Below are 27525 nucleotides of genomic sequence, written 5' to 3' on the forward strand. Positions count from 1 at the left end.
AATGAATGCACTACTTGGTTAATAACAGGTTTTTTTGACCTAGAGAAGACCTAAAAAGACTGGCCTAGCCCAAAAAATCTAAATACATTTCTATACATTCAAATACAGTGTGTTTAGCAACACAATTTTTTACAGGAGACCCGCAGACATATTTTGATATTCTTTATATCTGTGGTTCTAAAGCTTTTTAGACAGGGTACCACCTCAGTAAATATTGGACTCCTCAAGTACCACTAAAATGACTGATGTTAAAAAAAATCCAGAGGGGGAGCTGTAGTGGGTTGCTGGGGGTGTATCAAGGCCAGTCACTCTCATTTATTGTCTATATCTCTCGATCAAAGCGCTCCCTCTCTCAAACCCTTGGACACAAACCATATAGCATAAACTGGGAGCCAGACACATATTTAGAAGCTGGTTAGTTGGTGACTACATAGCAGGTTTACTTAGCGCAATTGCTTCCATACCACTAGAGGGGCTTGGGTACCACTGCTTTGTATTATTTTAGTCTTTTGGAAGGCTTGATTGTTTGTGAATAGGAAATTGGAATTGTGAATAGGACATTGGGGACCTTTAAAAGTAGCAACTTCAGCTGTAACTTAATATGTACAGCACCCTGTCAAATCATCAAAGGTGATTTGATTGTAAGAAGGGCTAAGTTTGAAAAATGTGGAATTGATAATTTAAACAAAAGTGCTTTATCCTGATGGAAAGAAATCCATGTTATGTGTTTAAGGAAAAAGAAGACCTCAATGACTACTTGAAGAAACGCCGTCTCTCCTGTCCAGTCCTTATTGTAAGTTCGTCCAACTGCTTCCCGGCTGTAGGAGATGTGCCGATAACTACGCTCCCAAAAGACAAGGTTACAGAGGGTGTTTTATACCTTATGGCCTATTATTATGCCCTACACCTTACTTACCCCAGGTGCGTAGCCACTCTGCTTTCTGTCATACAAACGGAGGTCCTCTTGGTCACAATCCATCTTTCAAGAAGGGCTTGGCTGACTGGAAAGCTTTTGTTGGCAAGTAAAGCCGTTTCCATTCGTATTCGGAATTTAGCAAATGTAGCCCAATGTTAAGGTTGCAATAATAAGAATTTTGTTGAAGGACACATTGGTCAGATATTCATGTTATTGTTAGTCCAAGACCCTTAACTTGGATGTTGTAATAATAAGCACTTCGTAAGTGTATTGAGGGGACAGATGTCAGATGATCATGTCTGACTGTAATCCATGTGTTACAGTATATGGCATGTTTTGCTATGTTTTTTTTTTTTTAACTATTATTAGTATTTTATTATGGTCCCATACACACTGTGAGCCAAAACATGGTGCTCCAGTCATACACTTCATGCTGTGAAGTCTCAGTGTAACTGACTAACTGCACTGGATTGTAAGAACTGTTTACTCCTGCATTTCAGAGCTTCTGCAGAGAAAATAAAATATTTGTTAATGCAAGACTTGTTTTCATTGAAGTATGTGGTTGTTTTAAATCTAGAACATTATCACTATTGTAGAGCTTACAGTAAGTTAAATGCACTTGAATTGAGATTAATTGTGTCTTATTATGATACAAAAGCACTTATTAATGAGCAAAAAATGCATAATATGAGTATTTCCAGCTAACTTCAAGACATATTTTATCCTAAAATGCTTAAATAATCACTTTCTAATCTTATTTCAAGTTGGTGGTGGTCTAAAATCTAGGACAATGACACTATTTGGAACTTAAAATGAGTTAAATACACTTGAAATAAGGGGGATGCCATGAACAGTGAAAAAACAAAATGCTACTTTTGAGCATTATAAGCTTATTATGATACACAACACTTTCTAATACTAGTGAAATATAGCTCAAAATAAGTTTCCCTGGCTAATTTCAAGATCACTTTTATCTCAAAAGTCCTGAATATCACATCTTATTTCAAGAAATCTTGACAAGCCAATTTTCACTAGTTCCATTGGCAGATTTTTTGCTTATTTCAAGCAAAAACATCTTGTATTTGTTGTTTTTTTACAGCTTAAATTTTTTCCAGTGCAACAGGAGCCTTAAAGGGACTAATTCAACAACAGCTCAAGACTTGGCCTTTAATAATTGATATAGCTTGGAAAGGGGGGACAAGTTTGTTGCTGCTGGATGTCCTGACATGTCCTGAACCTTTAATATGCAATGTTCCCCCAATGTCCAGTGTTACTGTATTCTCACCAGTAAGCCTGTTGAACTTAATACGAAGAGTTTTTTGCTTTAGGTCGACATACAGATAATATAAGCACACAATTACACCAGTCCAGTTCAACTCACTGTAAACGACTATATAAAGAACCCCAATATAACCAAAACGGCAAGTTCCTATAAAAATTTATAAAAAATTTGTTTCTACAGCTGTTTATAAGGACCAATCTAGGTATAACAGAAGAAAAACAAATAATCAACTGAACTGAGAAAGGAGGTAATAGTCCAAGAAAAAAACTAAGTCATGAATTTAAGACTAAAAACTGAAGTCTGAAACTACAAGAATTTTAATTCAAAACATCAGAAAATTAGAGCAGGATGCAATTATATGCTGTCTTTTTCACCACTGTAAGAATACCTAATCAAGAGAAGAATAATTTTGTATATAAAAGTATCAGATTATCCTACATATGTACATTGATATAACATTTTGCTATGACTTGAATATGACTTTTCAGGCAGAAACTGTAAGTTTCCCCTCATTAAGCATTTTCACCACAATGTGTATGAATGAAAGCACAGTGCAGAAATACCACGACTTTTGATTAGCATAGATAACAACATTAATCATTGCGTGTGTCAGGAGTTGATTTTGAGTGATGTGAAATGACAGGTGTAATAACCAAATTAAGTGAATCAGTGCCAGCATGATGATGTATCCTGGTGTTCTGCCTCATCGAAACTAAATGTAGAGGTTGGATTTAAATATTAACATGGGAATGTCTCTGTGTTTGCATTCATTTTGAGGTCACTGAGTAGTACCCAGCAACTTTTGTGCAAGCCAGAATATCCTACAGTATTTTCAATAGTTGCAGTGTGGTCTGGCTTTGGTGTTCATATGCTGGGGCTGTTCCTGAGCCACACAGACTACACTTTCCCTGCAGGAGAATTTCAAAAGGCTTGTCAGATCTTCGGTAAACACATCCCCATCTGCCTCGTACATGGTGTGACACCAAATGTACAGCAGAACCACAGTACAAGCACAAAACAGCCTAGGTTCAAGGACAGTTCGCCTGCTCATTAATATATTACCCCCCTTCTGTTGGACTGTTTTCCTCGTTTCAAGCTCTGCATCTACTGCTGCTTTCAGTTCTCTCTCTTTGCCTCTAACTAAGAATCGTTTGATGGCTGGACTGCTCTTTTCTCTATCAAAGGGTGCAGTGACAAAAGTGTTGCAGAACTGTTTTGAATACAGTGGAGGCATCAGTATGCGTCTGGAGGTAATTAGGCCTGATTTCTCTCGCTCCACGAAGTCAAACACTCCAAAAGGTCAGAAAAACAACAAACGCCAACACAAACGTGGCACAGCATTTTCACACAAACAATCCTGGACCTCCACTCTGTTTCCCCACCAAACAAAGTCATTTAAAATGCTTTAAATGTGACCAATTAACCTTTTTTTCCATGTGTAGCTTGTAAACTGTGAGGTGAATCAGTAGTTGTGACAGAGTAGGATATTTATGTCTGTACATACGAGAGCTGAGTGAGGTCTGCGGCGTGGAGGCTCAGTCTCTGGGTCAGTTGCTCCATCAGAGCCAAGCCCTGGTCATTGGTGAGGGAGCTGGAAGAGACACATGACACAGTTAGTTGTCAGGTTTGCACATGCAACATAGACACAGATATTCAGTCATTAAAATGCTATTTTTTCAGGGTGATGCTGCCACAATTCATTCCCCCATATGGGTCATTGCACACAAGCAAAAGCTATGGTTGTCTGAATGGATGTACTGCACAAATTTGCACATTGCAGACAGACACACTCAAAGACAAACAAACACACAAAACACTGTGCCAAGAGAAAAGGGATCAGCTGCCTCTCCAGGCTTGCTAAATCACCTGCTTTTTTCCAGCAATGAGACAAACAATAAGGTGCAAATGGAACCTGCATGAGGTGTAATGGCTGCATCATATGGATGCTTCTTTCTCTCCCTTTCCTCCTCTCATCTTTCTTCTTCTTTTGCATTGACTTTCTCCCTCGTGTGCACATAGCCTCAAAGTAGAACATGATATCACAGAGTACACGCAGACACACAGGTATGCATGCACCCTCACGGTGAGATGAGAATAATAAGGTGCAAATGGAATGGAGGTGAAGTGTAATGGTGGCCTGATAAAGCCATGCCTCATCTCAGCTCAGTCTGCAGCTGCTTTCTCACTCAGAGACTCAATCGCCAAGGAAATAGACCAAACAAAGCAATCTGCTGGCCAGCGCATTGTACGCTGGAAAGAGAAGGGCATCCACACTCAGAAAGCTACTTTATTGCTGACAGCTTAACCTAGAATCACCGAGAATCACTACCAAGAGACTGCAAGGTGACATGCACCAAAAAGTCTTGGATTTTGATGAGATATTCTTGAAATTTCGTTTCAACTCCATAATAGAGAAATGTGAAATAAACAGGAAAACAATTTCATGGAGCACTGGGTATTGAGTTCAATATCACTTACAGCATATGTGTTCAGTTTTTTTTTTTTTTTTTTACACACTCAGCACCATCTTGAGTTGACAAAAAGAACTTCCTTCTGACATATTCAAGTCAGAATTATGCAGAAATATTGTGTTGAGCCTGTGTTTGACACCACATTACAGCAGCTTTTCTTTCATAGAACAAGGAACAGTGTACTGTGTATGAGCGGCTGATTCATTCCACCTTTGAGAGAGTGGTGGCTTCTTTTTTCTCCACTCTACATGGGGTTTTGAAAGTTAAAGCTTTACCGAAGCAATTCTAGACACGTTTGCATCCCTCTGTGGTAATTCTAGCAACTGGAGAGCTCAAGGAGTGACTTGGTTGTTGATGCTAGCACTTTTCCCCTTGGGTATCTCTCTGTCTCTTCCTCCTCGATCCATACCTTTCCACTTCCCTTCTCCACACATGCCACCCAACCCTCCTCCCACTACCTCCACCACAATGTCAGGAGCTGTCAGATAAGCAGGTTTATGTAGCCTCACTGCAGGGTGCGAAAAAGCTGAGGGATAACAACTGTGCAATCATGAGGTGTAGCAAATGCAGGCACACCTCTATAGGCCAGCTATAGATGTCTGTTAGGTGGCCTGAGGACAGACAAGGAGGAGGATGTGAGGATATTTCACTCAGAAGGTGACCGTTTCTTTCCCCTGGCACATCTTCACTTATATTGTGTGTTAATCTGCTATTCCTATTTGTATGGCAATAAAGCGACAACGACTGTACCCATATCGGGCATTTATGAGGCTGCAAGTGTTGAACAGGTGAAGGACGACGTACTGACACTGGACTTGATAATGCCATAAAGGGATTTGAAACAGTGCCAGGGGCAAAGACACAGTCGATAAGAACTTATCTTTGCTGAGACTGAGCTAAGTGAGAGGTAAGAGTGAAGGAGAGGCAGAGAACTTGGCCACCCTTCCTCACAAAGGATCATCATTAAAGCTGTAATACAGCACAGTGATACCCACACACCAGGGGATTTATCATCCCTGCTATTGTAATCAGGGACACTAAAGATTTCAACCTACAGCTTCCTTTTACATAAAGACGGCACTATTTAGGAGGCTTTCACAGAAATTGCATAGTTTGAGGGAAGTTTTAAGTAAGCGGACAAGCAGACATATGCTTGGTGTCAAAATGGGTCTACTTAAACTAGGTCCAGCAATGAACTACAATATTAAATCAGATTTAAAATTGAGAGAGGGGATGCACAGATATAATCTGTATGAAATGCTGCCACACAAAATATACAGTAAAAGCATTAAAAAATATTCAGCCTGATACAATACTGTCATTCCTGTAATTTGATTCAATAATTTCTGCTTCATCTTCATACAGACAAGTACGTAGCATCACCCAGCTCCCCCATAATGCAACTTTTACGAATTTGGGTATATTAATATTTTAACCAGGACAGGAGAAAAACAACACAGAGCACAAAAAATAACAAACTGAAATACAATAAGTCCATTCATACAAGTCAGATTCTTTAAAACTCTGATTAATCATTGTAATCTATGTAAGCAGGTGAGTCACATCCTTACTGTCTACCATTGTCAACAGGAACTCTTATTTTCAGGTATTCATTAGAATTGTATCCCTTACTTACAGAAGTATCTCACACATTCTCACACATTCTAAACATTGTGTGTTATTTTTATTTTGAGATCTAAAACAGCAACCCTCCCCCAGTTTTACTTATATTAAATGTGATTAGAAGTCACCAGAGTCAAATCATAGATGAGGTTTTGAGATTATATTTGAGCCATACAAGTCTTTCTGGTATATTCGAAGTACTTTATCAGTTTTGGTCCAGCTGCCACATTTACAGCCCGGACCTGCATGGTTTCACAACCAGCCGAAAGATAACTGTGTCAGTTTGCTTCTTTTCCAGTACTCGTTCTCATCAGAAGCTAATCAGATATATTCTGGGTGCCAACTGAATGTGAAACCTCATGTTTCATTTGCTCTGGCAGAATGTGTCTGTCCCCCCTCCTGTTTAAACAGATTTCCAAAAGGCCTTGCTCGAAGTGGGCCAATCACCATGGTTTATCTAATATGTGGTGGCTTAGATACAAAAAGACTGCACAGAGTAGTGCTGTTCAAGCTTGTTGCTCAGTGCGACGTCACATGTTTCATTGCTCTGATTGTGGGTCTGTCCAGCTACATTACGAGGCATTTAGGTGTCCTGTGATTTTTAAAGCCGTTTAGATGCTAAAAATCAACTGAGAGGTTCCGGACCAACTTTTGTATGTCTGGAAATTAAAATGACAAGTTATAAGACAACTGAGCGTTATTTTACTTCATATTCTCACCTGAAATCTAAAGTGTAAGCAGTAGCTGCAACAATCAAACCTCATTTGATGACTTGGAAATAAGCCATTGAAATTTCAAACAGGAAGCTGATCAGAGAACAGCACTGCCATGCTCCTAAGGAATTTCTCTAAATTTTCTCACAAATTATGTTTACGTTAATATTTGTTAGTAAATTTGGGAGTTGGTTGTCATTTGTATGTTGTTTATGTCTTGTGCTACTCCCTGTTTATAACAAACAGAAAAACATTACAAATAAATCAATCATTATAATGCCAATATATAACATTGAACCACACTTACTCTGAGCCGGTGATGATGTAGCCAAAGTGTCTGTCCTTCCCTCTGCTGGAAAACTCCTTCACTCCCACGTGGACCAGCTGGGTTTTAATCTTCACGGCCTCCTTCTGTGGTTCATCCAGCTGCTTCTTCCCTGCTGGCGCCTGATCCCCCTGCATCCACCTCTCAATCTCAGAGTCTACCTTTGAATCAGACCCTTCTGCTGCGCTGGTCAACCGTAGGGTGGATCCTTCCTTTGCAGGGATGGTCAGGGTCTTCTCTTCCGAGAGGTGAGGGACAGAAACTTGGTTCTGTATCGTCCGGCTCTGGACGTTCTCCAGTCCCACCATCTTCTGGAGGGGAGCAGGGGGCCCACTATTGACCCGAGGAGCATCGCCAAATGGCTCCATGTTGAGGTAGTCTAGCAGCTTAGAGAAGAAGGCTGCATGCTGTTTGGAGCAAAGGCAGATTTCTTTTTAGAATAGTAGGGAATGTTTCTCTTCAGTTTCCCTACAGAAGATAGTTTATGACTTTTAGAGTTCTGTTAGAAATTCCAGTTTTAGAAAAGGTTTGAATTTGTGTTGATTCACCACCATTTCTGAGTCAGAGTGCTGGGCCAAGGTCCAATGATAACCTTTCTTTTCATTATTAGTTTTACTGATTCACAGTCAAATAACTTATTTTATTTATTCAATGAAAATATTGCAGAAATTTTATGTTCTGTGGTTATGATTTTTCTTTCAAGTTCTAATGATTCAAAAGTAAATGATAGGCTATACAATTGTTAAATCATCACTATTTGAAGTACCATTCAAAAGTGAATAAAATGTTTGGACATGCCTCAACAAACTAATTTGTTGAGAGTAATTTAGAATTCACCTTGTCAATGGACTCTTTATCTGCACCGTCTATTTGTTGGCCTGGAAACAAACACAGTGTATGTGAGCAGATTGTGTGAAAACCGAGGTTCGTTTTTGTATTTAGCAAAGAAAAACATTTATGACACAAAATGAAAGACTCAAAAATACATTTGGCAGCATTTTCTATAAGGATTAAAAAATAAAACACAAAGCCTTCTTAAGGCATTTATAAACTTATGATGTCTTGTAATCTTACATCTATTACACATAATATATTCAGCTTCTCTGAATGGCGCCAATTTTTCTTCTCTTTTCCTACAGCACAAACACAAACCTTGTTGTTTAATTTTCAGTGTGTCTTTCTGGTTTAGATCCTGCCCTTTAACTGAGTGCAGGTTCTGGTCTTGATTCAGAAGCACTGCTGCCGGTGGCTCCCTGTTACCCTCCATCTCGCCCCTGGAGTCAGTGGCTCCTGGTTCTGGCTGGGCCCCAAGCGCTGGCCGCTCCTCATCCAGCTCCTGCAGAGCTCCTGTGATGACCTCAGCCAGCTGGTCCAGGTCTTTGCCCATCAAAGCCTCCATGTTGACGCTGTGCCTCCCCAGCTGGTTCACAGCATTCAGGATGAATGGTTCTTAACGGAGCAAAAAGGGAATAAATGGTCATGTTATATTTAAATAGAAATAAAAATGTAAAAAAAACTATTGAAATAAAGAATAATCTGGAGCAATTGCATAGGCCAGGGAATGAAATACAACGACAAGCTGATCTTACCATCCATGCCACCAAGAGGTTCTTTTGTGTTGAGTCTGTTTGTGCCAGCCTTGAACAGCAGTCTGTCCAGATTAGGCTTTGCAGTTTTGGAGCCAAAAGCAACCTGAGTCTGTGGCTCTGTATGCTCTCTCTGAGCTGGCTGCTTGTAGCTGATGTAGTGGAGCTTTCCTTTGGGCCATACAGCCCCATCACCTGGGACACCCTGCTGAGAGCCTGGTCCCCCACCAAGAAGCCGCTCCAGATGGTTAGAGAGGAGCTTGCTCCTGTCTGGTTCCTGGCTGGAGTGGGTTGTACTGAGCTTTGGGTGCCTGCCCTCTCCACTCTGGGTAACAACTTTGGTGACCGGGGATTGGCCAGCTCCTTTCTGATGGCTGTAGATGGTGGTCTCCTTCCAGGTCTGCTTGGGTTTTGGTCGACTGGTCTCCAACGGACCGTAAGGCCTGATGTCTTCATTCTACAACACAAAATGCCCAGTTTGCTACATTTAGAGGATGGTAAATATGTCAAGCATAATTTTTACAGTTCCAGTGGCTCTTCGGATGGAAATCTCCAGGAAAGTCTGTTAATTTTTCAAATAGAGAATTTCTGCTCTGATCCACCTCGTTATAGGCAACCACCCATTTGACTAACGCGAGTAAGTATTTCTTGACTTTATCCAAGAGGCAAAGTGCCGCAAAAAGTACAGGTTTTTTTTTTTCTTACAATAGAAGAACTGTCCTATTTTTAAAAAAAATTATCATTATTATTAAATACCTAAAGACTTGACCACATTCTTATGGGCCTCTGCTGGGGCTCATATGTTGGTGAGCTTCTTAGCTCGACAGTGCTGGTCTTTCCTATAGGTAGCTGGTTTCTTAGGGCACCATCAACTGGAGGGTGCCGCCACAGCAAGTCAAATTTATCTCAGCAAGTGTACACGAAATGCACAACAGACGAATAAGAGTGTTGAAATCAAAACAAATGTAGCCATCTATTCTATAATACTTCTTTTCAACCTATTTTAGCACTGTCCCAAGGTCAGTGGGAGAACAAATATGAAAAATCTTCTTTTTTCCTTATGATTGTTTCTTTTGAGACGTGTATAAAGTTTGCATCGTTGTTCGCTTCCTACACATGATAGTTTCTAGTCTAGAAAAAAATAATATTTGTATGTTCTACAAGTTATGTTTATTCACCCCCCCCCCCAACAATTTTATATACCCTTGCCTTTATTTAGTTGTTTTTGTTTCATTCTGTGCACTCGCGTTGGTAAAATTAATCTATTCAATTTATAATGATTTTGCACTGCAGTAAAAAGGAAAAACTATCATGAAATCTCAATGTCTGTAGGTGGATTTTACAGTTCTTCCATTTATCACTTTAGATGGGTTTTTTTCCAAAAACCAATGGAGGTATGTGAAGTACTGTTTTAAATTTAAAACTTGATTTTAAACTTGGCAGTAAATCAAATTGAATTTCTGTTTGTAATGAAATGCTGCCCAAGAAATGGTTTTTATCCGTCATACATTTTTTTTAATTCTAAAACTAAGATCAGAAAGTTTTTAAAATACTGCATGACTGCAGACCAGCAGAGTTTCTAGGCCAATATTGCAACAGGACCTAGTAAACATCAACATGTTAGTCACAACTGGTATTATTATTTTTTTTCTTTACATTTCTTTAGAGGTAAAGTGGCAACATTTATCTGACCAATTTTCCCCCTAGTCTGAGCTATACAGCAGCATTTTTGCTCCATGAAAACATCAACTGGGATGCACTGGGTGAGCATTGTTGTGACAGGCTTTAGAATAAAAAGAGATGCAACCTGTGCTCGACGAGACAGGGCAGGATATGAATAGGGATTCTAGATCAAAGACAACTGCCCTTGGAAATTGCATTATGGAAATCCTGGATGAGATAGTGTCACTCAAAGAGTAATTTCATGCATTTCCAAAACACACCACAAACTTTAAAAGCACATCCCCACTGTCACAGAAAGAGCATCAATCCCTTATCTAAACAGAAAAAAAATATGAATCACCTGATTATAAAGTTAGCTGTATGAGTTTATATTTCACACAAGATGAATAATGCATTTGCATTACAATGCTCTGCTACATGCACAGGCATTTAAATGCCTTTTAACCATTTGGCTATTGAACTGGAGTTGGCTCTGGCACCACTGTGTTATTTTGTCCTTTCTTCTCTCTGTGAAGAAGAGGAATCATTCTTCCCATCTGAGTCATGAGAGCCCACGCACACAGCATACAGTATATCCGATTCACTGAATAGCATTATTATCCATGTTGCTGCAGCACTAATACTAGTTCTCTCCCTTGGTGCCATTTTCTGTCCTTCAAACGTATATAGAGAAAATGTCAGTCTTTCCAAACCCGGCATACTGAGAGGCCATAATGGCATTAGCACAGCAAGACAGAGGTGCTCTGCCATTCATGCTAACCATGTTTGCCTCTTTCCATCACAGTACACAACAAAAGACCTCATTTCATCAATAAGGAAGGTCCTGAACTCTTCAACTTTGCATTATGGCTGCACTGACACAGCAGCAGGAAGCGGCTCGGCTGTGACGAGTTCTGAGCACATTACACACAAAGCAGGGCGTCCACCCTAAATATGAAGATTGAATAATGTAAAGAGTGATGGAGGACCTTTGTGTAAAAAAAGGGTCCCTGCTCAGTGGGAAAGAGAGGACAGAAAGCAAGAAACAAAAGCAGAGTGGGGACGAGAGGGCGACCCAAGTGAAAGGCAGATAATGACTCTTCGTCAAAGTGAATAGGAAGAGGTCCTTTCATTACTTAGGCAGGGAAAATGTGATGTTCCTTTGTTGACTTATGCAAAATGTTGAATCTAAATGCTATAAATCTTGCCAAGCACAAAACTTACACTTGGGACTTCCATAAAGTTAAGCAACTTGCCTGATACAGAGAAGCAAAGAGGTCTCAAAGATAGATAGATATCATATATGTTAAGCTCCAAAAACACTGGGCCCTACTGAACATTCCCCATAATTCATGTAGAAATGCATTTTTATTAGACCCCAGTTGTTTTGTATGCCCACTTTTTTCAAACTGAATGTTTTTAAAGTGTAATGCAAGCTTCCTGTCAAGTATTTTAATTTTCAAGTCCAAGCCATGATGATACTGACAACATCATGATACTAGGAGTCATGTAAGTGTGGTTGCTGTACTGTGTGTTTATAGAGTATTGGACTCGCACCTGAATCTTGCCTCCTTCTCGTTGGTCTCCTGGTTGTCGGCCTATCCCAGCCTGCTGTAGCAAACCTAGCCCCGTCAGGTACTGCTGAAGGTTTCTGCTCAGCTCTTCCTGTGCAGGCCTCAGTTTCCAGTTTCTGGAACTGCTGGAAGCAGTCAGGGGGCTCTGGTGGCGGAGGGGGATGTTCCTCAATTTGGAAAGCTCTCTAGAGATGACCTGCTGAGTGATGTCATCCCGCCACGTCAAACCTGGAAACAAAGAAGTCAGACTGAAAGTTGAAATACCGAGCAATTAAAGTAAACTCATCTAACTGGTTTGATTTGACTATAGCGACAGCTCACTGCTTTTCAATTTGGCGCAAACTTTAAAGATATTGAATGTATTAAAAAAAAATACATCGACATCATCACATGATGAATGGCTAACATCATGAGATGATGTTAGCCATTCATTCATGTTGTTCTGAGTGGTGTACATTTTGCCTGTGCCTGCATGGGTTTTCTCAGTGTTTTTTCTAACAGTCCAAAGACATAATCTTTAATTCTCAATTTTAAATTGACTACAGACACAGCGTGCTGTTTGTCTCTTAGTGTTGGCCTTGCGATGGACCAGCGATCTGCCCAAGCTTCACCCTGCCTGATGTTTGCAGAGATGAGCTAGGGTATCTGTTTTACCAACACGTTCTCATGAGTTGCAGTTACATTCCCATTCCCAACTCGTCACACACTGACGCTTGGTCAACAGCTGTTAGCACAAATTTTCAATGCACCTTTACCATCTTTTTCTGATACGCAGGGGACTGCTGCATTTTACCAGTTATCCTTCTGTGGTGGTAAGTGATGCACCAGCTGTGCCAATAGTAAACAGACACAGGAACATTATTCTATAGCGCCGTTATCAAAAAGTAGCACAGTCTACATATGAATGTCAAAGGAAAAGAGGAAAGACATCCAGCTCCCAAGCAAGGAACTTGTGTTTAATTATCCTCTTAAAGTGATTATCCTCTTTATTTTGACCTCTTTTGCTCTTCTATCTGGTTCAGTAAGGGAAAAGTCACAGTTAGGTGTTACATTATATAATAAAATACTTTTTCTTGTGGAAAGCTTCGCAAGATTTGCTTTGTTGTCTTGGCAACCTTCCAGCGACTGGCAAATTACCAGCTCAAGAAACTCTGGATGTCCAAAAGTGAGAGCAGATTGGTTACATCCTCTATACTGTATGGCTAAGACTGAATGCGAGTTGTTCTAAGGAAATTTTTATACTGAAGCTCTTACTGTATTCTAGAGTAAATGTAACGGTATAGAACAGTAAGGAAATATCTCAAATAAAAAAACAGGAAACCTGTATGGAATTACTGTTTGACACATGTATACATAGCCATGTAAACGTTCTCACACACACTCACAGCCCAGCCAATCAACAAGCCAGAGGAGAATGTCACACTGTTGCCTGACGCCATGCCAACATATCTACTAATTACCAGCACATAGTTGGGATGCAGAACTCCTGGGCAGGGGCAAAGCACAGCGGTGCCAGGACCAGATGGATCTACCCAAGCAAAAAAGATGCCTAAAACATGGCTCAATTCCCACTTAGCCAAGAGGCACAGGATCCCATAGCAAAGAGCATAGGCATACCAAAGACAATATACTTTCCTGTTGAGCCAAGATTCCAACTGATGACACTTCTAATGTTGTGCAGAAGCATTTTTTAATGAGAACGGCTAATTACGTTGGAGATGCAGATTAAGATTCCTCACCGCTTCACACCTTACCATTTACAGGCCTAAACTGAAAGAACAACACCACTGTTAATGATGTGGACATGTTTATTTGCAATAAAATAACAGCTATGGTGGAAATATGAGAAAACATGGAAGTATTAACACTCCAGAACATCTTCGTTAGCTTGGTTTTGTCACCCACATACACTGGATACTCTCATAGATATTCATAAGTGGCAGATGAGGATCAAAGCAATGCAGAGCAGCTACAGATGCCTCCAGTCACTCTTGGCAGCGCTGAATGGAGCACAAAGCAGCGTATGTTGTCACTGTTCTGGAACGCAGCTCAGCCATCCATCCATACAACAATGACAGTTAACTACCCGTGGCTTACCCGATGTGGGGTGTATTGGCTATATGTTACCTTGGTGATGATCATTATACCATCATCAGCGGCATTGGGGAACTCAGGTCTTGCTTGAGCCCTGAAACATCCATATGTTACCTGCAGTTTACTGCAGCTGGTTAAATGGCTGCAGAGTAAATGTGTGATGGCGCCACAAACGGAATGAGGCTGGCCTCATTGACTGTGACACCTCTATCCCCTCTGTCTCCTCAGGGAGGCACTCATTTCCATACATACCATGTTTTGTGAGTCTGCGATGGGTACACTTGAGGGGAAAGGTGTGTAGTCACAAATTACCAAGTCAAAATGAGCAATTTTCTAAAGTGAAATAGTCAAGAAGAGAGGTGGTGGGGGCCTTTATGGTTGGATTCCTCTCAATCAACCTCTCAGCTGATTATCCTGGCACAGAGGAGTTAAATGTCATGCGAATTCATCTGTAAGTCTTGGAAAAAGCAGGCTTCCTCATCAAATGTTGCCACTTCGTGCCTGATAAGGGTAGCATCCAGTCTTAGGCAAACGCCTCAGTTAATTAACACCTTGCCATTAGCGCAACAGCTTTCAAACAAGCAAGATTTTTCTGTTGGCCTCCTGTCTGTTTTCTGTATGACAGAGAGAGGCAGAGAGGGGGTCTCCTAAATATTCAAAGTCTGTTAGATGAGATTCTGTTTAAATGTCTTCTTGTTTCATCTGGTGTTTTTGAAATGCAGATTTTCCCATTACCTTTACATCTGTCCACCAACTGATTTTGAAGGCATTAATGGAATGGTGTGTGAATAATTCAGCAACAAGTTCTACCTAATTACTTGCAATGAAATGTGTCACTCCAAGTTTGACACAGTGCATTGTATGAATGCATCTATTAGAGCAGTTGGTAACATATAATATGTTTTCTGTGGTCATTATGTAAATAATTCAAACAGGTAGATGAAAAAAGCCCCCACAACTTCATTTCCAAAGGAGCTGAGATACAGTGTAAAATAAAAACAGGTCGATTATTTGATTTCGAATAGCTCAAAGACAACATACTGAATGTCGAAACTAGGAAAGCATGTTTTTTCCAAAGAAATTTTTCTCATTTTGATGTTGGTGCCTGCAACACACCTGAATAAAATTCAGACAGAGGCATGTTTACAAGTGTGTTGCATCACTTCTTCAGAACAGTATGTAAGTGTTTGGAAACTGAGACCAGTTGCTGTAATTTTGAAAATAAAAGGATTTCACATCTCTGCCTGCTGCAGGCAAGACAATTTAGCACCTTGACTCTTCCAGTACAGAGTCAAGTTGTTGCAATACATGTAGAATATGGTTTGGCTTTGTCTTGCTGAAATAAGACCTTCGTAAAAAAAATAGGCATAATCTGGATGGCAGCCAGTGGTATAGTACACAATATACAGATGTATACGAAGTATGCCCACGTATTCTTCAGTCATCATAGAAAATACCCATTTCTAATTCCTCTCCAATGTGTATAAACCTAAACAGTATGTTGCAAATTGATTTTTTTTCCAAAGCAAAGCATTACCTGTCAGCTTTTGCCCCCGTACTGGAATGTTTCTAGTTGCCGTTATTGGATGGGTTAGTCAGGTTAAGGCATGAGGTTGAGGACACTATTTAAACACTGATGGTAAATCTCTGAAGTCAAGCAGCAGAATGTGTTTGAGAGTATTACTGATGCATTTTTCGGTTATTCATTCTTTCATTGTCTATACCCAGTTCATCCAATTCAGGTCAGAGGAGGGCTGGAACCCATCCCAGCTGCCTTGGGGTAAGAGGTGGGGTAAAACCTGGACGGGTCGCCAGTCCATTATAGAAGCATACAAGACAAACAACCGTGCACACGTACATTCACCCCAATGGTCAGTTGGGTACTAGGAGAGAACATGCAAACTTCCCAGCTGGGATTTAAACCAGGAACCCTCTTGCTGTGAGGTGACAGTACTGACCATCACACAACTGTGTGGCCCATTTTTAGGTCGATTACGCATTAAAATTGTGGAGAAGTCTTAAATGTCACTGTTTATGATACAGAGCTTTTACTGTGTGCTGGAAAGGCCACTTAAAAAACATTGGGCAAAAATGTATCCATCTTCTCCAGGCACCACTGCACCACTGATAGCAGCATATGTTGCTCCAAAGCCCGAGTATATGTTTTATGCATTAACGGTGCACAAATGCAGCCCCATGTCATCCCGTCTGCACCGCTCAGAGGAGGCAGTGTCCTTGATTTCCAAAAAAGAATTTCAAATTTAGACTTGTCAGATCACAGGACAGTTCTCCATGTTACCTGAGTGCATTTTAAAAAAGCTCATCATAAATCACCGCTCTAAGATTTTTCATTATATTCTCCAAGGTCATAATCTGCAGGTCTATGTCACTACTGTGTAGAAAACAGCTGTTTAAACAGCTACGCCGACATAAAAAGATTATCCTAACACGTATGTGTTTCATGAAAGAAGTCATTTCGAAGAGAAACGTTGAATAGAAACAGCCTGCTCTTACATAGACATGAGTGGCAGTGAATGATTCAGAAAAGCCATTTTTCTCATGGCAACTGAAGTTTTCACTCTAAATGTTACTTTGTGAATGTTCTCTGTGGCACGATCTGACGTGGTTGTGAAGGAACACACTGATCTGAGTTTGGGAACATCAGATTCTGTTGCTTGTCTTCAAAGAAGGCATTTCATGCAGGAGGTAAAGTTGGATTTTGAATAAAATATTTTATTTTAACATTATTCAAATTTTAGTTTGTGGTCACTAATTCTTCCTGACAAATGACTCCTATCAATGGAGCTAAGGCACATATCACAATGTGTAATTTTATTTAATTTGTTATTCCGAGAAGCAACTATCTGCATGGTATAAGCAGGACAGTCAATAGCATCTTAAATAAGTTTAAAATGGTCCATCAGCTAAATTACGGTTCCTTTTTGGGCGCAACTGACTCTTTGCTAAGCCTGTCCAGTCTTTAGTTACCGTTCTTACCGCTGACAAGGAAGACCCTTTTGCCCAATAGCTGTGTGTAAGTCAAGGCAGAGAGAAATCAATCAGAGATTTCACATATAGCTCTAGCCTGACAGTCATTATTTTCTGAAATAAAGACGAGTGTTTTATCATGTGCTTAAGCTAATGCTAACATGAAAACCCAGTGAGTTGTTCTAAATCTCTTTTCTAGCTAAAATGGCAACGACACTTAAAGACAGCGGCCAACGCTTAATGTCGTACACACTGTTTTACAACAAGCATTTCAAGTTAGAGACACATGACTTTAGCATAACTGTAAAATTAACAAAACTCAACGCATCAATTTTCGCAGTTTTTTCAGACTTTAGAAAAAGGCATTCACAAATATTAGATTTTCTTTTCTAATCTCTCTTTCAATCTAATCTCTCTAATCATCTCCTCCAACATGACTTTGAACGGTACTATCAGCTGCACACTGACGATAGCTGAGCACAACGTCATCGTCTATGTTTTCATTTTATGGCTGTAGAAACCAGCGTTAAGGTGCAGAACCATCACCAAAAACGGGTTTCACCATTACTGGCACTTACGATGTTATTATAAACCAGTTAACGTTGCATCAATTCATTTGCAGTTTGGCAAATTAATGGAGTGATACTGAAATTCAAAGTATTGTATTTATGTTCTTTCCCTCCTGCTAAAGAAAAAAAAAAAGACTATTATCCTTTCCACAAGTGCAAAATGATTGCTTCAACATGGAGAATCCAAGCGTCAATTCTCTGCCTGCAGTTACAGTTGCTAAGTTGTCACTGAACAACTGCTTTCCAGGAAAGGGTTTAGAGAAGTAAAGACTGCTTTATCTTTATATAGTGTACGTCAAATTCTCACTGCAGCTCCTTCGTATGTTTCCAATCCCATGCTACATAAATGCACAAAAACTTTGCACAGCTTTAATGATTAAATAACAATATGACAGTAGCATGGTTAATAAATGTGTGTGGATACTCTGTGGCTGTGGACCGGGAATACTAAAGTTGCTTCACTTTGGGGGCGGTGAAATGTAAAAGTAATTTGCAGTTGGATGACTGTGCCTTGCATTCAAAGGTATTGTGGGGAAAATTTAATACCAGACAATGTGTTCTGCCAATGGGGACACATCCAGACAACCCAAGCCCTTTTGTACAAGGGTCAATTTCTATTGATCTGAATGACATTGGTGTTGTGCAGTGAGCAGAGATTGTGTGATTTCTACCTGCTCTGATGCAAGATAAAGAGGATTGTAAATCGATTCCATTGATGTTCCTCCTGCGTTTTTTCTCCCCTTCATCTCTTCAATTTAGGTTACAGTACAACGGTCTCTACAATCCTGTCTAAGCTCAAAAAAGGGTCCCCACATCTTAAAGATGACACTTAAATTGCTGTTGAGCTGATAAGAATAACATGCCACCGAGCATTAACGGCTCATTGTGGACTCATCCGCAGATAGCGCTCTCCGTCTGTGGATGTGACTCTACAAGACAGTAAAGGGGGAAATGTTTCAAAGAGATGATGTCATGTCTGTAAACAGCTCTCTTGAAACACAAGGTCAGGGATGAGGGCCTGTAAAGAAAAACATCTAAAGAATTTAACACCCCTTAAAACAAATTAGCAAAAGAATTACACAGCAGATCTCTTCGCATCTTCCTCATTCACATTTGTTTATTTCTATGCAGTAATTAGATTTCCGCATACTCTTAATGATTTTCAACACTGTTTTCATGCCTGTTAAAAGATATTAAGCTCAGAGTGGCCTGCAAAGCCAATTAGGTTTGAAGGGCTGATGTTAGTGGTCACGGTCTGTGTTAAAGGTTTCTACTGCCCCCTGGTGGATTTTAAGTGGAGTTGCATGCTCGAAAATACATGGAGAACAGCATTTTTTCCTCACATGAAAACCTAATATAATTCCTTTTATATCTATACAAAACAGGTTAATCATGAAAATTGATTTTCTATTTCTTACTCTACAAAATTCTGAATGACAGAAATGTATACATATATATATATATATATATATATATATATATATATATACTCTTTATTGGAAAGGTACAAACTGAACACTATTTGTCTAAATTTTTCACATAAGATTATTTACACTTAGAATTTACACTTTTTGGACCTTAATAAATTACAACCCAGTAAAATAAAATCATAGCAGTCGCTTAATTTTTTTCCACCAGACAAAGAATTTAACTTTAAATTTTTGACACAAATTGGTGGTATCTCATTTGTGCAGCAGACATCCATGGAGGCTTTTTTCTATTTGTTGTTCACAATTCAACAGCCTTCAGCAAGAGAACACTCTGTTCTTCAGTACAAGACATGAATATCAAATCTGACATATTTGATTTATAGAGCTGATAAGATGCACGGGTAAGACTCTGCTGGACTCCAGGTTGGAAAACAAAAACAATTCCTATTGTAGCTTCAATCTTAATGAAAGCTATATAGTTACTTTTGTTATGAAGACATCCTATTATACACACATTATAACTGCCTGAAGCTGTAACCTATTATAACGAGCACATTATCATCTGTCATTGACTGAGTGGGAGAGACTGTCTGATATGATTACACTGCACATCTCACAGTTACTCATCCACAAAATTACCTCTAAATGTCCAGCTAGCATACAAGCCAATAAGATTGGCTGCAAGAGTTAGGCAATGATGGCAAAACAATGGCCCGATATGAGTCAAATGACCTGTTCTGGCTCTGCGGTGGTGTGCTGTGCCATCCAAAGAGACAGCTTGTCTTATTTGGCTAGCCTCGCACAAAGGCATTTGCTGTAAGCCATGCACATGACTGATGCCGAACAGAAAAGAAAAAAACTCGGACAAAGACAGACGGGCGGTTTGTACCTCTGTGTGCCAGTTTCTGTAGGAGGATCCTGAGGCGTTGGAGAGCTGTGGCAGAAATATCGTACGTGTATAGGTCTGCGTTGGCCAGTTCGTGGCACCTTCCAAACACTCCATCTACAGAGGAAGGAAAGGAGGAAATGGTAAAAGCATGTTCGTGAAGGTTGCTTTTTTTAACAGTTCAAATTGAGATATACACACAAAACAAATTTTCCACACACTCTTGTGGCTCTTATGATGTAAAATGATGTCTGCTGGCTCAGATGAAAGGTTGCAATGGTGTGAAGCACCTAGTGTCTGATTTTCTGTTTTTTTTTTTTTGGAGGGGGGACAAATAGATGAAATTTTTCCTTTATGTAGACTATGATAAGCAGACATTCATGGCAGAAAGGACTTTATCAAAGACCATGGTAATCTCCCTATCAGCGGGCTTCCCGCCTGGGTTGCCTGGCAACCCACGCCACATATTCCCTATCAGCCCAATAATTCAATGGCTGGTCTAGATCTCTGAAGGATACTGAGGCTCTGGGGGGTCAAAAAGCAGTGTGTAAATGTAAGGCCTGCATTATAAACAAACCGAGTTATCACCTTCTCTCAGCTGGGAATATGAATAGTTTCGGCTTGTTTGCTGAAAAAAGAGAATGAAAATCACAGCTCCGCTGTGTGTGAGCATGTGTGAGCTATCATGCGCACGACCATGAGACCATGAGAGTGTGTGTAAGAGATGCCAGCGTAATTAGACGGGATCTGATGATGTGAATCAACACTTGGTCACGCACCACAGCCTCCCTTTTATTAGACCCACCATGTCAGACAATGACAGCAGCAATCATGACTGATGCTCTCTTACATGTCTGGAACTACAAAATACATAAGAATTGATTTCCATTACATGCTGAAATTTTTTATACTGTTTGTAAACTGGGGCTATAGAAAAAAAAAAATCCAAGGGTTTATGAGCATATTTGGGATGCGCCATTTTGAAACACTGAGGAAACAAAATTGGATTATTATCCTAAATTAAGGGTGTCTTCACCTTCCCCTCAGCCTGTAACCTGTTAAATGACAGCTCTGCACGCAAACAAAAAAACCTGTGCGAGGTGATGAATTAACACAGACAACAGAGCACAAAGCTCAGCGGTTATTTTGAGCTCTCAAACAGCGCAGAGGAAAACTCCCACCTACAGACAAACAGATAATGACAACTGTCAACTGTGATGTGATCGTTGATCTTTGCCGACAGTCAGTTGTAACCACACAATCCCTGCTGACATGGTTAAAACACACACACAGAATAAGGCTTCATTTTGTACAAAGACTTGTGGTAGGATTTTAATCTGTGTTAACTAACAACATGTTTTATGTAAGAAAAAAAAGAAGGCTGGTGACATAACATGTGATAGGAAACTGCTAAATGTTTGATTCTCTACACCGCTCACTGGTTTCCATGGCAATGGCACATGTCACTTCCTTCTCTGTTGTCAGGAACATTCCCGCTAGCAACCAGACACAAGGGAATTTGGTGCATTAAATATAGAAGTAAGGGGTACTTTACAACAAAGAAATCCTTGTCTGGCACGTGTAACAGTTGATTGATTTATCAAGGTGATGCTGGGCCATTCAGAGCTACATGATGGATCACAAAGCTCTGCTCCTTCACTTTATGGTGTATTCACAATACTGATGGGATCAAAACAAGGCTCATTGCAGCTGACAGCTTGGAGAGAAACAGACTCTTTTCTCCCCTATTTTTGACAGTTGAATACAACATGTTAATTCCAAGGCCTGGATTGCTACTCGTGTTGTGTGCATGGAGGGTTGTTCAGAGCTCGAAATAAAAACACTGTTGTTATATGTAAAATATCAAATTAATATCTGTCCAAGAGAGTTATAGAATGTAGATGGTTTTCTAATGATTAAATGTCTGACTTTATCCTGAAAACAGATCAGCTTTTGTCTTTTTGTAACATTAAACTAATGCTGGCAATGTGAAGAGCTAGAGGAAATGCAAATAAAACTCAATCAATGTCATTCATAACCCATAAAGAAAGCCACAGAATTAATCAATGAATCAATCCTGAAAGGAGAAATACTTTAAGTCAGTGACATTCTTACTAAATAGAGGCTATGTCTGGATAAGCAGGATGTTGATAGGAATGAGGGAGAGTTTCAGCCAAAAACGGTATAGAGAGCTCTAAATCCACATGCTGTCTCTCCTCCCACTGTGACAGGCAGTCAGACCCTCGGCTGCTGCTAAAGCTATTTAAACTGTGAAAGCTAATTCTCTGGGATAACAGGAGCCAACACTAAAGCTGACAGTCAGCAAAGCGTTTCTAAAAGACTGTACGTCAGAAGAGAGGCAGACGGACCCAGGAGACAAATTAAGATGTATTGGAACAGGTGTATTAGCTTTGCAACTCGTGTCATGAAAATGAATAGGCTCGAATCAATGCGCCAAGACCAGCCAGATGTATTCTGCTAATGAAGAAAGGTGCAGGAACAAAAGCTAAAGTGATCAGCATATGATTAATGAAGTGTTTATGGGTTATTCAGGGCCTTTTGAATGGAACAGTTGCGGCTTTGAAATGATAATTAAATGTATGCATGCACTGTAATGCACATGTAAATAATTCAATAAAGAATTAAAAGAATAAATAAAGATAAACTGGACTCTCAGAGCTAAACCAAAAAAAGCTGCCTTCTGAATTTGGCTGCAGAGTATAAACTTTAGTTTATTCTTTTTTATAACACATCTGTTTCCATCCTTTGCAATTGATACTTTACAGTTTCTTACCATTTATTATTTGATTAATTGTGGATTTACCTCTTCAGTCCTCCTTGCAGGCTGTCTGCAATTTGAATTTCCTAAGGGTAACTAAGAGTGTATGTGTTGCTTTGCACTAGTTTCTGATCGATGGAAGCATCACATAAATCGTTTAAATTTAAGATACAGTGCGGACGTTTCAGATAATATTGGCTCTAGCAGAGGCCAGATAACACCAATCAATACAGCACTGTTGGTTAAGTGTTTAATAGGAGCCAACTGGCGCCCTGAGGGAAGCACATAACACTTATTGTTGTTCTTTAGCTTAGCTTATCTAACCAGTAACCACAGACTCTGGAGAGTGGCATTAAATTAAAATGCCTTTTCAGGTAATCACATATCCTTTCAGAAGAACCTCTAGACAGTATTCCCCTGCAGATTTGAAAAGGCTGCATTAAAAATAAGTGATGACACCAGTTTATTTAACCATGTATGGAGAATAGAAGGATAATGAATCAATGAAACAGCAACATCTGTAAATACTGAGGAGATTTATTCCAAAATGATTCTTCCTTTAGTCCATAAGACTTTATGCCAACGTATGCATGTGTGAAAGGCAACTAACAGTATTTTTCCATCACACCTATGAGAGTTTACGTGTTTTTCTGTCTTCGGGCTAGAAAGACAAACGCTTGATTTACTCAAGTCAAAGTTGTCCTTTTAATGAGCAAAACATTTTTTTTTAACTTTGACAGAGACTTTTTTTTTTTTAGTTGAATTATAGTTACCAGGAAAAAAAATGACCTAACATATCAAGTGTTACAACGGCTTGCCATATCGGCCCTATCTTGCAACCCTTCCCTTCCCTTCAAACAACCCTGCGTGGCAGCAGCCCGGGTGAAAAGGAAAACGGTTCGCCCAGCCCAGAATAAACCAGGTTACTCCTTCAGGGACCTGGAGGAGAGTGAAAGTGGCAGACCTAGATACTCCCACTCATCATCTGTCTGTGATGTGGCTGCCGCTCATCAGCAGCCCAACAGAGAGTGGCAAAGTGTAGACATAGACCTTAGAGTAGGCATAAGGGGTTATGAAACAACTGAATAATATTTATATAATAATATTTCCCTACCTGCTTATTATGTAGGACATAACTTGTTTTATTTAATCAGTGAAGGACCTGGAATTAACACTTTAGCATTAATAGGATTGTGTGAACATGATGAAACATTTTTAGTCAATACAACAGTCACACACATCATATGTATGTATGATATATACAAACACTTGGCATGAAATATTTCCACTAACTGTAATCCACTTTTCTATTTTCTCTTTATTTATCAGCAGTCTCCTTCTATAAGTTCTTACATCTGTTATAATGTTAGCGTTTGGAGTTACAATAAATTCAGAGAAATTGGTTGTAATGCCATATCGATGCAAAAAGTTTCTCCAAAATCTAACAAGATGATTTATGATACAATCTATGAAGAGTGTTTTACTGTTTGTTGTTCTTAAATTACCATGTTTACAAGAATATATACAATCTAAAAGTAGTTTAGAAATCCAAACAGCAGACAGAGTCATAAACCACAACTCAAATCTCTTGTTATCTCAGGTCATTTTCCCTCTGTTATTAACATATAAATAAACAAACTGTACTTCTCTCTGCTTGTAATATCATCATACTGTGCAAGAAAATCTATTGTCTGGCTTCATCTTGTTTGTGAAAAATATGGTCAGATGAGTCTGCTGAAAGTATATAAACTGGGCAACCAATCTCAAAGAACCAGCATTTAATCTTTATGCCTGTAGGACAAAAACACGCAAGTGTAGGGATTCTCCATACATGTACATCCGTATCCTGAACCACAGCTGCTGTATTGAAACCTTTCGTTATAAAAGAATACATTAACCTTTCACAATGGCTCTGTCATCAGGATGATCCTCGACATCGACACGCCATCAATTCCCTTCAAAATTACACCCCAGTGTGTAATTCAGACGTGCTTTGAAAAAACCTAACATTTCCCCCCAATTCATCAGGTGACATGTTGTCATGGCTACCACTGCAGACAGACAATCCTCCATGACAAGATGGGTTGTAGATGTGGTTGTGATCATTTGTGGTGTGAACGGGAAAACACCCTGGTAATATCGACCGATAAGACATCTACTGTGTGCATTTAAGGTTTCAGTCTGGTTCCTGTCTGTTTTTATGCTTCACCTTTGACTCATTAAATCTAAACTGAGTTGAAATATGCTGTGTGGTGTGAGGAAGCCTTTAGGTCACTATAGGTCATTCGACAAATAAGACTTTTTGAGAGCACTTTGATGGATAACCAATGACAACATAAAACACTACAAGACATTTTTCAGACACTTGTATTCGGGACTCCAAAAAAGTTAGCGTACTAAGGTCTCATTTTAGTTTAACATAAACGGAGAGCGCAGTGTTATCCATAACTTTGCAGGCTACACTTATAATATTTGTGAAACGACATTCTCTTAAACAGTTAACTAAGCTTTAGTTTAGTCTTCCAACGTGAGCCCCTTTAAAAGCCTGCATGAGTGGGAGTATTACATGTTTCTGTAGACCTCTGGGAATTTGTAGTTATTGTAATGATTTTGATTTTCTCTGCACCTATAGCTTCTGCCTCTTTGCCATTCAAAAATGATGGAAGTTGCGTGGGTATTAATAAGGTTCCTCAAATTTTCCTCTGTATTTTCGGCACAAATTCAGCGGGATTATATTTCTACACAGTATGGAGACGTTTCAGATTGTGATCAATACATTCAAATTAAACAGAGACTTTGTTAAACCCATGCAAATATGCAATTAAACAGGGCTTTGGTCATTCATCCTCTCTTATCCTGATGACCAACCAAAATAATAGTGGAACAAAATGATATCAGATTCGTATCAAAGGCAAAATCCTCAATCAGACACTGAGACTATAAGGTTTTGAAAAGGGTGGGTAAATATATTGAAAATTAATGGGCTTTTCTTTTGTATGAAATGTAATCTTTTTAATTTCATCAAATATCCTATACTATTAACACTCATCAGGCATTTGTAACAAACCAAACAGCTTTAAAATCAGTTGAAAACTCCCAAGTCAGGGGCTTTTTCTGCCTCCACAGAAATGCAAAGTGCTTACATTTTAGAGATTAAACCGTCACCTGAAGCAGACCAATTCCTGTCTGGTTTAAATCATGAATTTATTTTAGTGTCCTCTTCACTCTCTGTCTGATCAAACCACAGAAAAGAACAGCATTTACATGTCTGAGGTCTGTCATCTTGTCTGCAGTCAGATCCACCCTCTCATTCTATGGTTCAAAACATGAAATCTCATGGCGGTCGCTTTAAGACTTTGAAAGTTGGATTTAAAAGCTTAGTCATCGTTTATGAGTATAATTAAGGATTTTAAAGTTGTATAAATTATTATCTTTTTAGAGGTCAGAGAACACCGTGAAGACAAACAGAAGTACATGGATTTCTAAGTAAGACTTACCATTGACGCAGAATTCATAAGGAGCACAGAGCTCGTCTTCAAACAAACAACCTGCAGGTCAGAGAGACAGAAAGACGAGCCAATTAAAACACAGCTCAGCATGTCACAGTAAAGTCAAGCTGGTTGTGAAAAAGTAAGACAACGCTGTTCAAAATTAGTCAAATGCCACAGTTTCTAAATATGTCACAGTTCCATAAAAGTACAGCTTAGTAGTACATTAACTCTAGCCGTTGGCCTTGCTGCTAATGGCAGAGCCATCAATCATCAATTAGTGTGACTTCTCCTATCCTGTCTCTGACATTAATACCCCGACTCCATGGGCAATGTTTCCATATATGAATGTTGCATGAATATTAATGAACTTTATCGTTCGGACTAAGAATGGGTGTTCCAGGCTAATAAATTAGCAGATGGCAGAAGCCAGTTGCTGTTCCCTGCCTTTAAATCTAACTCAAGGGAGTTGCAGCTAACTGACTCATAGCTCTGGTCGCTGATCAGTCCACGTGATTCTTTGCATCTACACATTTTCGGGGAGGGAGGGTGTTACATAGGCTGTATGTGATCACACATTCAGGGCCAAAATGGGCTCAAATAATAATTCAGACTTTCAGCTGAGGCGCCTTGATAGAAGTGTGTAGCTTTTTCAGTGAGTGTCACATAACCACGTTTGTGTCATTTGCAGCATTGGCAACACAGAAAGGAAATGCAAACAACTAGGCCAAGCCTCAGTCCCTTTTCCTCAAGTCTTTTATCTTTGTAATTTTCCTCCCTCTGCTCATCAGACGGATTGACGGAATTGGATGCACCCCCTTGGCCCGGTGGCCTCGATGGACAGCAATGAGCAGCTTGTGACCGTGAATGAAGAACAGGCTGTGTGGGAGGAGAGGCCTCTGTCAGACTTCTTTCATAATGAGAAGAGATAGGAGCTGCAAGTCTGTTAATCGATTGACACAGAGAGGACAGATAATCAGGACAGGTGTGGACAAGAGAGGAAGTTTTCCGGCATCAAAGTTTGCTCAAGTTTTCTCTCCCCACATTTGACTTTGGCATCATTAGTCTATTCTGTTACTCTTTTAACGGCTAATCTGCGTGGGAACTTGATTATACTGACACAATCAAAAGCCATTTTG

General features: G+C 39.6%; 1 protein-coding gene across 1 annotated transcript in view; it reads right to left on the reverse strand.

Moving 5' to 3' along the window:
- Window positions 1-27525, reverse strand: part of ptprn2 (protein tyrosine phosphatase receptor type N2) — a 143121-nt gene that overhangs the window by 100518 nt on the left and 15078 nt on the right. Inside the window, exons 2-9 of the mRNA XM_075451925.1 lie at window positions 26396-26446; window positions 20123-20236; window positions 12136-12380; window positions 8920-9373; window positions 8483-8779; window positions 8168-8208; window positions 7313-7737; window positions 3703-3789 (exon numbers count right to left, since the gene is read on the reverse strand). Coding sequence (XP_075308040.1) covers window positions 3703-3789; window positions 7313-7737; window positions 8168-8208; window positions 8483-8779; window positions 8920-9373; window positions 12136-12380; window positions 20123-20236; window positions 26396-26446 — 1714 coding nt within the window. The remainder of the gene's footprint in view (window positions 1-3702; window positions 3790-7312; window positions 7738-8167; window positions 8209-8482; window positions 8780-8919; window positions 9374-12135; window positions 12381-20122; window positions 20237-26395; window positions 26447-27525) is intronic.

The sequence above is a fragment of the Odontesthes bonariensis genome, chromosome 20 (assembly GCF_027942865.1).
Source record: "Odontesthes bonariensis isolate fOdoBon6 chromosome 20, fOdoBon6.hap1, whole genome shotgun sequence".
Taxonomy (NCBI): Eukaryota; Metazoa; Chordata; class Actinopteri; order Atheriniformes; family Atherinopsidae; genus Odontesthes; species Odontesthes bonariensis.